Source organism: Urocitellus parryii, chromosome 3 (assembly GCF_045843805.1).
Source record: "Urocitellus parryii isolate mUroPar1 chromosome 3, mUroPar1.hap1, whole genome shotgun sequence".
Lineage (NCBI taxonomy): Eukaryota > Metazoa > Chordata > Mammalia > Rodentia > Sciuridae > Urocitellus > Urocitellus parryii.
The window spans coordinates 155,100,319-155,112,084 of record NC_135533.1 but is presented as its reverse complement, the minus strand read 5'-3'; the positions used below and the strand labels follow the sequence as shown (position 1 = coordinate 155,112,084).

The 11,766-nt window shown below is 44.9% G+C and overlaps 1 protein-coding gene across 1 annotated transcript; it reads left to right on the top strand.

The window, feature by feature from the left end:
• Positions 1 to 469: 469 nt before the first annotated feature.
• On the top strand, positions 470 to 10,659 carry LOC113191822 (immunoglobulin lambda-like polypeptide 5). Its single transcript, XM_026401679.1, has 3 exons — positions 470 to 681; positions 8,705 to 8,823; positions 10,307 to 10,659. Exons 1-3 carry the CDS (start codon positions 470 to 472, stop codon positions 10,657 to 10,659), a joined length of 684 nt encoding a protein of 227 aa, XP_026257464.1.
• The last annotated feature ends 1,107 nt before the right edge of the window (positions 10,660 to 11,766 follow it).

Genomic DNA, 11,766 nt, shown 5'->3' with positions numbered 1-11,766 from the left:
TATCCCCTACTCCCTGCTGGTCAGAAGCATCCCAATCCTTCCCCATCCCTTGAACTCAAGCTCTCTGGGGAATCTTGTTCTGCAGGGACTCAGCCACTGTCTACAGCCCCTTGAGCCTGCCAAGATGTCCTTGGGGAACTGGGGAACAGGGGCCAAGAGTTGTCCCACCGGGGGCCCCAGAGGTGGGGCCAAGACAGCCCCTGTGATGGGAAGCAGTTGAGCTCAAATCCTGACCACAGCAAAACAGTTAGCAGATGTTTCTCTAGGAAAGACCCTTAGAGTTAACGGCCATGGGCCCTGCAGGGGGACAGGCTGGGGGCAGGGACCAAAGCCTTCAGGGCAAGGACTGGCTACATAGACCTGTGTGTGTGCATTTGAGTGGCTGCTGCCAGCAAGAGGACCAGGGGCATCCTCTCCAGGAAACCCACACAGCTCCTGGGGCCAGAAGTGCCTTTGTTCCTGACGACGGATGAAATCCACGACAGGCCAAATGGGCACTGTCCCTGGGGGGCTATGCTTTGGCCCCAGGCAGTGCTGGGCTCTTCTGCAGCTATTGCTTCTGGGCCTGGCTGTAGGTGCCCAGGATCTTCTGCCCCCAACAGCAGCACCGTGGAGCAGGGATCCAGGCCTCAGAGCCCGAGCAGGAAGCAGCCCCTCCAGCCTGCAGAAACTGTGGGGCAGGTAATGGGCCACGTGTGTTGTGGGAGACCCTATTGTTCTGGACATGAATGAATGACCAGAGGGGTGGGAAGGAAGGATCAGCCTGAGACAGGATCCTGGACAGGTTCTCTGTCAGGGCTGCTTGTAATACTTATTACTTTTAAATATTGTGTTAAAATACTTTTTATCTTGACTTGTCAGTCTTCTGGCTCTCCTTAAATTATGCATCAAGGCAAGTAGCTCACTGGCTTCCTCCTAGTCCTTTGAGTAAGGCAGATAAGGAGGTGCTGGTAATGTCTGTGGCAGGTGGCAGGTGGTGGCAGTCCAGAGCACCAGGAGATAGGCTCTAGCTGGTGTTGCAGGTGATGCCTTCCACATAGTCCCCAGGTAATCAGACCCTCAGCAAATGTCCCTTTCTCCAGGAGCTCAAGTCCTTCCAGGGAAAATCCCAGGGTAGGTTCTGTGTGGGGTGCAGCATGTCCCAATTTATGATATGACCTGAGCCCCCTCTCCTCTGTTTGTGGTGGAAAGTCCGTGGACAAAATACTGAGTATCTGATCCATTTATGACACTCTCTGGTACAACACCACTGGTACACTCCAGTGGGTGCTAATCATTGAAGGGGAAGAACCTCCCCCTCAGTGGCCCCTCAAGGCAGGATCTGCTGTTATTCCCTTTTTACAGAGGCCAGAGAGGTGAGAGGTGAGGTGACCTACCTAAGGTCACACAGATCATGGGCCAAGACCCCAAGACCTGAGCTTGATTCATCCAGCTCTTTGCTGTTTCCTTCCTGTAAGCTGGTGGAGTTGATGAGTTCACCTAAGTGAGGAATTCTAATTGGGCAAGGACCTTGCAGTCTAGTACCTGCCCAGAGGATGGTAGGGTTGTCATAGTGAGAGGCTCCAACTGGATGAGCTGGCTCTCTGCTGCATTAGGAGTTCTACCATGGAGGTTGGGTCAGCACATGTGGTATGGCCAGGGTGAGGGACTCAACGTACTGCAGGGACTGTTGAGCACAGAGTCCCCATCACGGTCAGGTTCTCTGCCAGGGCTGGTTTTCTGAAGGAACAAGATTTACCCCAACTCAGACTACAGTGAGAGGAGACTCAGCGAGATGATAGTCACAGGTGTGTTGCCCGCAGGACAGAGACTGACCTAGAATAGAAAACAGGTAGAGGGTTCCACCTGGGAAAGAGTATTGCAGGTATAGAACTCTCAGGAAACTCCTGGTGCTTGACAGGGCTGCATCTGGTGGGTCTTGGGATGAAGGTAGTCTGAGAGGAGGCTGGGCTTAGAAAGCCAGGCCCAGACCCAGAGGTCCTGTCCTGGGAGCACACACTTCATCTGGGAGAGTCCTGGGGAATATTTACAAGGCAGCAACATGACTAGACTTAAATGGGTGGGCAAGGCCGGATTCTGGAATTTGGGAGTCTCCAGGGAGGATTTTGTGGTGCCCAGGCAGAATTTAATAGATAAGGGGTCAGATCCAGGAGGTAAAGGAAATACAACAGAGAGAAGCAAGAACTACCTATTTCCCTCCCTCCCTTCCTTCCTTCCTTCCTTCCTTCCTTCCTTCCTTCCTTCCTTCCTTCCTTCCTTCCTTCTTTCTTTCTTTCTTTCTTTCTTTCTTTCTTTCTTTCTTTCTTTCTTTCTTTCTTTCTTTCTTTCTTTTTCTTTCTTGTCTTGCTAACTTGCCCAGGCTGGTGGAACTCAGGATCCTGTCACTTCAGCCTCACAAGTAGCTGGGATTATAGTTGTGTGCCACTGCTCCTCACCCCCTGATGTCTTGATGGGCAGTTAAGAAAGTGCGTGACCATATTGGCAGGTCCTGTATTTTAAACAAAATGGTCCAAGAGAATTGGCTAGTCTTCTCCAAGAATGTTCTCTTACTGATTTATCTGTAAACATTTCCTGGGAGTTAGACCAGGGGAAACAGAGAGGGTGGGCCTGAGCCAAGGGGACCTGACTAGTCTTGGGGACAGACCAATGGTCCTTTTCAGGGGCAATAAAGGTTATTCTTTCTACGTTGTGGATGCCCAATCAGGTCTCACAGTTGGAGGGGCTCTGGCTGGTGATAGGAGCACCATTCGAAAACAGCAGTGGGCAGAGTGTGGAACATGGGCTCCAACTGCAATATGTCCTACTTCCTATTTTATTTTAATGTACACAAAGTAAAATTTATTCTTTTTGGTATAGCAAAAAATAATATAAATTTAGAAAGAACAACAGACTCGTGTATCCACCACTACAATCAAATACAGAATATTTCTATCACACCCCTCCCTGAAATTTCTCTATGCCCTTTTGTAGTCAAATAACATAACCATGGTATCAAGTTGTCTCTTTTTTGACCCTATGGTTTTGCCTTTTCTAGAATATTGTATCAGTGGAATCATATAGTTTGTAAACTTTTATTAAATTAAACCTTTATTTTTGAGGTAATTATAGATTCACATGCAGTTATAAGAAATAAGAGGCATCCAATATACTTTTTAATTCATTAAATAATAACATCTGCCAAACCTGTAGTAAAAATATTACAACCAGAACATTGATAGGCAATAGAACCTTTTGGCCATCACAAACATCATTCATGTTTCTCTTTTATGGCAACACTCATTTCCATCTCTCTTAAACCCTTCTTAACCTTTGGAAACTACTAATTTGGTCTCTATTTCTAAATATTGTCATTTCAAGAATTTTCTATAAACCGGGTATCGTGGTGTATGCCTGTAATCCTAGCAACTTGGAAGGCTGAGATAGGAGGATCATAAATTCCAAGTTCAAGGCCAGCCTGTTACTGAGTGAGACCCTAAGCAACTTAGTGGGACACTGTCTCAAAAAAATTAAAAGGGCTGGGAAGTGGCTCAGTGGTTAAGCACCCCTGGGTTCAGTTTCAGGTACCAAAAAAAAAAAAAAAGTGTGTGTGTGTGTGTGTGTGTGTGTGTGTGTATTCTGTAAATAGTCTCTGTGTGTGTTTTACTGGGAATTTAACCCAATGCTTTATGTATCCTAAGCACATGTTCTACCTCAGAGCAATATCCCCATCCATGTTCTATAAATGGAATCATGCAATATGTAACCTTTTGGAACTGACTTGTTTTCCCCTCCTTAGTCTAATTTTCTGGATATGCATCCAGGTGGTCGGATGTATCACAGGTTTTTTTTTTTTCCTTTTTTTTCTGAGTAGGATTCCAGCTATGCACCCTTTGGATCTGTGCTCAGTATAACACCTTTGCAATTCATCCATGCTGAATCTTCACAGTATTTGTCCTTTATCAATATTTTGTTACTTTTTTTTTTTGCTGGGTAATATTTCATGTATGAATATTTCACAATTTGTTTAACCATTCACCAGTTGAAGGATATTCGGATTGTTTCCTGTTTGGGGAAATGGTAAATAAGGTTGGCATAAAGGTTTGCGTACAAGTTTGCTTTTAAACCTAAGTTTTCATAGATACCTAGGAGTAGGGTTTGCTTTGGGTGTATTTATTAGAAACTGCCCCTGACAGTCACTAATCTGCTTTCTGCTTCCATGGTTTTACCTATTCTGGATATTTCATATAGAAGGAAGCATACAATATATGGTCTTTTGAGTCTGGCTTATTTAACTTAGCATAATGTTTTCAAGGTTCACCCATGTTGTAGTATGTGTCAACACTTCATTTTTTTTTATGAACAAATAATGTTCCATTAAATGGCTATATCACACTTTGACCTTGGAGTAATTTCCACTTTTGGTTATTGAGATTTGTGCTTTTATTAACATTTGTGTACAAGTTTTTGTTTTAATACTTGTTTTCAATTCTTTTGTGTATGTGCCTAACAGCAGAATTGCTGGGTCATATGATGACTTTGTATTTAACTTTTTGAGGAACCACCAAGATAATATTCACAGAGATTGTACCATTTTACATTCTCACTAGCAATGTGCAAAAGTTATAATTTCTCTATATCCGTTTAAATACTTGTCATTAAAAAATTCACAGCCATCCTACAGTCGATGAAATGGCATCTCATGGCAGTTTTGGTTTTAAAATCAATCCATTAATTATTTTTGAAAATAAGAATTGTGATTATAAGTAAATCACTTTTATTGGCTGGCTTCAGAAATAATTAGAATCTTTATAGTATTTGTCCTTTCTGTCTAGTAACAGGGCTTGTATCTCTTGCGTACTTTTTTAAATTTTAAAAATAGTTTTATTCATGTGGATTTTGCATCCATCTCCCTTCCTCCCTCTCTCTCTTCCTTCTTTCATCTTCTCTTTCTTCTTGATCTTTTCTTTTTTTGTTTCTGAGATGGAATTTTGCTGTTTCCCAGGCTGGTTTTCAACACTTGGGCTTCAGAATCCTCCCCTCTGTCTCCTGAGTAGCTGGGACTACAGGCACACACCACCATGCCCAGTGGTTTTGTATATTTCTTATTAAGCCATTCGTAGGTGTTTTTTTATTCTATTGCTACTGAGAATGCAATTTACCCCATTACACAACCTAATTCACTATTGATTATGAAAAGAAAGTTGCCATCTTTTCCCCCAGTCCTGGAGATCAAACTCAAGGAGACTCTACTGCTGAGCTATGTCCACAGGTTTTCCCATGGCCCAGCTGGACCATGTAGAACCTATGCCTGTTTTGAGACAGGGTCTTATAATTTGCCAAGGCTGGCTTCAAACTTGTGATTCTTCAGCCTCAGACTCTGAGTTGCTGGGATTATAGATGCATAACATAGCGCCCAGCAAAAGTTACCAATTTTAATATACTGATTTCTTATTTCTTTTAGTAGTCTTTCAACCTGATATCTTTATTTCTAATATTGATACTCCCAGTTTATCTTATTGTATTGTTTAGAACCTCCATAATGATATAAATGAAAGGGACAAAGGATGTCATGGCTTGTTTTCAGACTTTAATGAGCATGCATGTAATATTTCATAGTTAAGAATGATTATGGCTTGCATGGTGGTGTAGCCCAGTGGTTGACCACTTGCTAGCATGTGCAAGGCCCTGGGTTCCATCCCCAGCAGCAAGTATATCTTCTAGTCATAGCTTAAGAATCATTTCTTTTTGTTTTGGGGAAATAGATTTTGGATTAATTTTAACAGGTTTTAATTGTTAATTATTTTATTATGTTTTTGTCTCGATTAATTAAAAACTATTTTCAAAATTTTTCTGTGACACCAATGAAACTTAATGTTATGCTAAGTGAAACAAGGAGACTCAAAAGGACAATGACCATATAATTTCACTCATATGAGGTACTTAAACAGTAGGCAAATTCATACAGATGGAAAGTACAGTAGAGGTCACAAGGGACAGGTGGCAGGCGGTGGGGGATAAGTTATTACTTAATGGGTACAGAATTTCTATTTAGGGAGATGAAAAAGTTCTGGAGATGGGTGGTGGTGATGGTTCCACAACAATGCACTGAACTAGACAGTTAAAAATGGCGAAAGTGGAAACTTATAAGCTATATATGTTTTACCACAATTTTTTTTTAAAAAAAGGAAATGTAACTAGCAGGAGAGAGATGGAATGATAAATATTGCACCTTTTATTTTTCATTTTTTTTGTGGTACTGGGGACTGAACCCAACCACTGAGCTACATCCCCAGCCCTTTTTTGTTTTCTGTTTTGAGACCAGCTCTCACAAAGTTGCCCAGGCTGGCCTTAAACTTGTGATCCTTGTGCTCCAACTTAATATTATGCTTTTTTTTAACTGATTTTTTTTGTACCAGGGATTGAACCCAGGGGTACTTAACCACTGAGCCACATTTTCTTATTTTGAAGCAGGGTCTTTCTAAGTTGCTTAGGGCTTCGCTAAGTTGCTGAGGTTGGCATTGAATTCACAATTCTCCTACCCCAGCAGGCATGTACCATCATGCCTGGCTAACCTAATGTAAACTTTTAAAATGCACTTCTGCATTGCTTGTATAATATTTTTAAAATCTTGAAAACAAAAAAAGGATTTTTAAGCAAAAAGTCGTGAATTTGCCTCCTACTGCTTACTGGATGAGCTCTAAGGTGGAAATGCAACCTCCTGATAGAGATGCATGCATCCAGTTAGTACCAACTCAATGCTGCATCTTTGTAATTAAAATCAGCAAAGGCAAAACCTAGATCTTCTTGTAGATTTGGAGTCTCAGAGGGTCATTTTAGTTTTCTTAATATTTCAGCTTTAGTTTAACTCAAAAAAGGGTGTTTAGATGCAGCATCTAAGGACAGAGAGGTCATTTTACGGTGGGAGGCCAGAGTAAAATTACATTAATTACAACTAATTTACTGTGGTCTGAATCTATAGTGACTCTAGTTTTCCAGCCTGGAGAGCAAGAGTGTTTATGGTCATTGTGATGAGACAGCAAGAGAGCTGGGTAGAGGCAGGGTGTAAATCTCATTTAAACATGATTTTGAGCTTCCTGTTGGGCATCTGGCTGAAGATGGTCAGTAGGCAATTTAGGGGGAGCCAAGGTGGTTTTCCACTGAGATCGTCTTGAGGCTTACCATGTGGACAGTAGTTGGAGTGCACAGTGTGAGATGATGGATGATGGCAGTGGTGGGTCTGGGGACTAGAATTCAGGCATGGTCCATGGAGAAAGGGAACCCAGAGAAGGAGGAGATACCCAAGGAAGAGAGTCTTTTTAAAAATTATTTTAGATATACATGACAGTAGAGTTATATTTTGACATATTATACATACATGGAGAATAATTTATTCTAATTAGGATCCAATTCTTATACATGATGTAGTATTTCACTAGTCATGTGTTCATACATGAACACAGGGAAGTTATGTCTGATTCATTCTACTGTCTTTGCTATTTCCATCTCCCCTCCCTTCCTTCATTTCCTTTGTCTAGTCCAATGAACTTCTGTTCTTTCCTCCTCCTTCTTATTGTGTGTTAGCATCTTCATATCAGAGAGAACATTTGGCTTTGGTGTTTTGGGATTGGCTTATTTCACTTAGCATGATAGTCTCCAGGGCCATCCATTTACCAGCAAATGCCACAATTTCATTCTTATTTATGGCGGAGTAATATTCCATTGTGTATATATAAAATATTTTCTTTAACCAATCATCTGTCGAAGGGCATCCAGGTTGCTTCCATAGTTTTGCTATTGTGAATTTCGCTGCTATAAACATTGATGTGGCTGTGTCAGAGTATTATGCTGGTTTTAAGTCCTTTTTGTATATACTGAGGAGTGGGATAGCTGGTTCAAATGGTGGTTTCATTCCAAGTTTTCTGGAGAATCTCTATACTGCTTTCCAGAGTAATTGCACCAATTTTGGAAAGAGGGAGGACCTCTTGCTGCATCCTTCAGAGATATCCTGTACAACAGGAATGGGGAAGGGACCTTGGATTTAACAATGATGGGGGCTTTATAGGCCTTAACCTGAGAGGTGTCAGAGGGAGATGGGATTGAGAGCCAAGGGGACTCTGCCACATCCTCAGCATGTGAAACAGTGCCTGGTGCAAACGGGATGAAGAATGGATGGATAGATGAATGGATAAACAGATGGATGGACCAATGGATGTAAAGATATATGGGTCTGTGCTCAGAGACATGACTAGATAGATGGGTGGGAAAAAGTGCCCTGAAAGATCAGAGAAGGCCTCAGAAATGAGATGGGACTGAGCTGCATCTTTGAATAGGAATGAAAGCCGAGGGGTCTCCACCTAGGAGCGCCTTAAGTCAAGAATGACTCAGTGCTTGTGGGTCCAGGGAGGAAGCTAGCCCAGCTAGACCATGGGAAACTTGTGTAAAGGAGACCCAGAGGCCCCAAGATGATCCAGTGCAGTACTCCTTGCCATTCAACACCCACCCGGGAAGACACATCACTCAGGGACTTGCTGAGTACTGACTGTGCCCAATGTTGTAATCATCATCAACAATCTCAGAGATGGGGGAGGTGGGGGCAAAAGTGGGGTGACTCTGAGGCCATGGATGGCACTTGCTTTGGGACAATGGGACAGGCCTCTGGGGAGCTGATAGCCCACCTGCCTTCCCCTGGGGTCACAGCTCACTCTATTCTCATCATTCCCAGCAGGTTCCCACTCCAGCCTGGGCCCCAGGGGGCAGGCCCCAGATGCTGGTTCCATGGGTTTTGGTCTGAGCCTCAGTCACCATGGTTCATCTTTGGTGGTGGAACCCAACTCACTGTCCTAGGTAAGTGACTCTCACAGCCTTTCCCAACCTTCCCACCCCTTTGCTGTTTTAGGACTGTTGATTATCTTTTTCTTGGATTTTTTCCCCTCTCTGCCCTCCCCAGACTAAAGGTCTTATCCATTATCTTTTTTCATGGGGTGTGGAGGTAGTGGGTGATCTTTGGGTAACCATCGGGAAGGTCTCAAACAGCAAGAGCAGCCACCTTCAGATTCTAACAGTGAGATTCAGCCTGCCCAGGGTCCTGGGCTGGGGGTTTAGTCAGGGATGGGGCTCCTTCCCTTCTTCTAGGTATATGCCAAGTGGAGGCAAGGGGCCAAGTCTGGTGAGGGGAAACCAGGCCTTAAACAGGGTTCTTGGGCCTCTGTCATCTGGGTTGAGGGGCAGATGCTCATCTCATCCAGGCCAGGAGACCACATGGGAGGCCCAGAAATATGGCTGGGACTGTGACCCCAGACTGTGGGACTCAAGAGGTCATCCCAAGTAGAGACCAACAGGGGGCAGGGAGAGGCGTCTGACTCCCTCTAGGCTCTAGTTCTTTGGGCCTCTGCTGGGCCATGGAGACATGGACATAGAGATGGGGCAGATGAATCAGAGCCTGGCCTTCCCAGCATGGCCATCAGAAAGGAGGGGGTCCCATAGGGCAGACACTCATTTGTTCCTGAAACCCTTTACCTCTGGGGCCATATGTGTCACTTGTCCGTGAGTCAGCCTACCACCTTCCTTGAGGGGCACATTTAAAAAATGAGGGATGGTGACATGAATGGGGGGAGTGTTCGAGATACCTGACTTCCAGGTAAAATTAGGAGTTGTCAGAACATAACCAAAATGAAGGGTCTTTGTGATCAGGCCAGTGGAGACAGGGGAGACAGTAGTGTTGGAGGAGCCCTCAGGGATTGTCTGATTGGAACCAACACTTGCCAGCAGAGCCGAGTGGACTGGCCTGGAGCTTCCTGCCCTCTCAGAGAATAGGCTCTGCTTCGTCCTTCCACCCATCCCCGTGTAGTGGGCTCAGGCTTGGGACCTCCACACATACATTAGGACCATCCTTCTAGGCTGAATGGGGACCCCCACTTCACAGAAGAGGCTCTGGACGCTGGAAGAATAAATGGAGGTGGGAGCCTGGGCTGGGATGAGGGCTTAGGAGCTGAGGGTTAGATTCCAAACTCAGAAACCAAGAGGGAGGGAGCACAGTCTGTCCTGGGGGCTGCAAGGGGAGGGACTGGGTCGGGTAGAGGTAACCTGGGAGAGGTAACTTGGGAAGAACTTCCAGGAACCATTCAGAGGTGTCTACTTGAGAGCACTCAAATGCTCTAGTGGAAAGGCGGAGGGAAGGTCGGTCCTCAGCTGGACGAGATGGCCACACTGTGAATGGTCATGGAGATTTTTAGGGCTGTGTGTGTGTGTGTGTGTGTGTGTGTGTGTGTGTGATCCCAACACTTAAAATCTCCTCTAGTGACTCATACTCCCTCTTCTATTCACACAGACCAGCCCAAGTCTGCTCCCTTGGTCACTCTGTTCCCACCCTCCTCTGAGGAGCTCCAGGTCAACAAAGCCACACTGGTGTGTCTGATGAATGACTTCTACCCGGGCACTGTGATGGTGGCCTGGAAAGCTAATGGCACCACCATCACCCAGGGTGTGGAGACCACCCAGCCCTCCAAACAGAGAAATAACAAGTATATGGCCAGCAGCTACCTGACTGTGACACCTGACCAGTGGATATCTCATGGCACATACACCTGCCAGGTCACACATGAAGGGAGCACTGTAGAAAAGAATGTGTCTCTGGCAAAGTGTTCCTGGTCTCCAACCCTCACCCCATATGCAGAGACCTAGAACTGAAAAACCCAGGGGAGGGGTCTCCCCTCCTACCCTTAACATCCCAAGCCCTTCCCCTGCCACCAACAAATGCTCAATAAAATGTTCCATTGTCCATCAGAAATTCTGCTCTATCTCATATTTCATATGCAATCCTCCCCAGAAGTTTTAGGGTGGTGAGGAAGAATCTTAGCACATACTGGGAAAGTAGCGCTGGGGGAGAGTCTCATGGTCTCTTAGAGGCAACACCAGGCAACAGTCATCTGTCTCTCTGTTCTCTTTTCCTCCATTTCTGCCCCCACCACAAAACAGGGTCCTCCACTCCCTGCCTCCTTTCTAGATGGATTTGTCTGGGCCAGAATCTCCTGAGTTACATTCTCTCCCTGCCCTGGTCTGAGGGGATGAGGCTTAAAAACATTAATGGCCCAAGGTCGTACCCCAGTTCAGAGCTGGGATTAGAATCCAGGTACTGACTTCAGTCCCTTTACATATAAACATCAGGTACCAAAGCTCTGTGCTACTCCTGGTTTGGATTTACCCACCCACCAAACCATCCATCCATTCACTCACTCAAATACGTGCTCAATCATGCACCCACAATTCACCCACTCACTGCATGCATTGGCCCATCGCCTCCTTCTCCTCCCCCTTTTCTTTTCCTTTCTCCTTCCTTTCCTTCTTTTCTTTCTTCATTTAATTGGGAGCTTTATATGTATCAAGTACCAGGCAGGGGATGAGATGAGGTAAAGAGTGTGGAAAACTTGCAAGGGGCTGCTTCTTTTTGGAGCAGTAGCTTTTCCTTGGCCAATGTGGGTCCCCAAAGGGGTGAGTGAGTAAGAGCCCTTCAAATCAGGTCCTTTAGCATTCTGTTACCCAGGATGGGACTCAGGGAAAATTTGGAGAGCCAGATGATCCTACAAGGTTGGGGAAGGAGGGAGGAGTCTGGTCCTATGGTGAGCACAGAGAGAAACAATTAGGGGATGCTCTGTAAGTTGTTCATGAACAGATTGACCTTGTCAAGAGCTCCATAGTTGTTATGTGGAGAGCAGTCTGCAGAGTCTGAAAGTGGAAGGTGGATCATCTGTGAGGTGACCACTGATTCTCTGACAGATCTAAGAAGAGTCG